Consider the following 1,273-nt stretch of genomic DNA (forward strand, 5'->3'; position numbering starts at 1 on the left):
CAAATGCAACTATGAGGGGAAATGAGTCTCTTAAGATGCAAGGGGTGCCATGTATTTAAGTTCTCCTCTGGATTTCCCATGTTCTATCCAGCAAAACAACCCTAAAACATACAAAACGCAGACAACAGAGAGAGGCCCTCCTACTGACCGCGGGCGAAGGCAGGGCGGCCACTCCCCAGTGGGCCAGATACACTGCGAATGCAACGCGGATTCATCTCGGAGAAATGAGTTTATTTTGGATGCTGTATTTATCTGAAACACACTGATGTGAGCAAATGCTAGGAGAGAAGGAAGAGAAGAACCTTAGAAAGTGGCAGACTCGAGTCTGAGCTCTGGCACAAGAATGCAAGTTAGCTCCGTCTCACGCGTCTGGTTCAGAGAAGGTCATAGGCAAGGTCGCTTTGTCCACAGCAAGTCACAGGCTTCCAGGAGCTGGGACAGGAGTCTCGGCAAGGCCGGGAGTCGGCAGTCACGGCTTTCGGGCCGGAGGCCTGTTCTGGCTTCAGAGGTCGCAGGCAGCACCGCGAAATGACCCAGGGTGCTCAGTAATTTTGTCCAAAACAGCAAGAGCCGAAGGCTGGCTGGACGCAGGCGGACTGGCAACTCCTGGAAGAAAAGCAAGTGGGGCGGTAGAAGCTGGGCCCGCAGCCCAGAGACTGGACCTGGGGGCTGCCGTAGCCAAAGGGCCCGGTGTGGCCACATCCTAAGGACCCGGAGTAGTTGGATGGGCAGGGGCTGCAGAAGACGGAGGGTCTCGGACGGAAGTAGGACGTCTGGCAGCTGGTGGGTGCGCAGTAGGCGTCCTGGCAGCTGCCATAGAGAGAGGAGCCGGGCTGGCAGGGGCCGGGCTGGCAGGTGCCCGGAGAGTAGACGGCGTTGCCCTGGAAGGCAGACTCGCAGGAGGAGCCGGGGCAGAGCAGGGCCCGCCGGTAGGAGCGGGCGGAGCGGTTCCCGGAGCTGAGGCTGCAAGACATGCTGAGCGAGGCTGAGTGTGGCCGAGTCGAAGCCAGGAGTCGGGGGTGGGTGCCACCATCCGCCCGGACGCTTTTATGCTCAGGCCTGGGCGTGGCACCAGGGGCCTCGCGGTAAGAACGCTGAATTAGGCTGCAGGCAAAATGAGACGCACTGACCTTCAAAGGACTCTTTTACGAACACGGGCTTTCAAAGAAGAATTTCATTAGTTTTCCGAAGCAATTATTCATGAAACACAAATGTCCTTTCTCATTCATCCAGCGTGGGTAGATGAGTTCATTGTGGCGTAATTGTACCTATG

The 1,273-nt window shown here is 57.0% G+C and overlaps 1 protein-coding gene across 1 annotated transcript; it reads right to left on the minus strand.

Moving 5' to 3' along the window:
- Positions 1 to 542: 542 nt before the first annotated feature.
- On the minus strand, positions 543 to 974 carry LOC119060955 (keratin-associated protein 15-1-like). The gene has a single exon (XM_037161305.2). The coding sequence runs from the start codon at positions 972 to 974 to the stop codon at positions 543 to 545; it is 432 nt and encodes a 143-aa protein (XP_037017200.2).
- Positions 975 to 1,273: the final 299 nt, after the last annotated feature.

Source organism: Artibeus jamaicensis, unplaced genomic scaffold (genome assembly GCF_021234435.1).
Source record: "Artibeus jamaicensis isolate MK-2021 breed Jamaican fruit bat unplaced genomic scaffold, CSHL_Jam_final scaffold_474, whole genome shotgun sequence".
Taxonomy (NCBI): Eukaryota; Metazoa; Chordata; class Mammalia; order Chiroptera; family Phyllostomidae; genus Artibeus; species Artibeus jamaicensis.

What these genes read in the sequence shown, in the direction of transcription:
- LOC119060955 (XM_037161305.2), bottom strand. Translation starts at nt 974, where the DNA reads ATGTCTTGCAGCCTCAGCTCCGGGAACCGCTCCGCCCGCTCCTACCGG.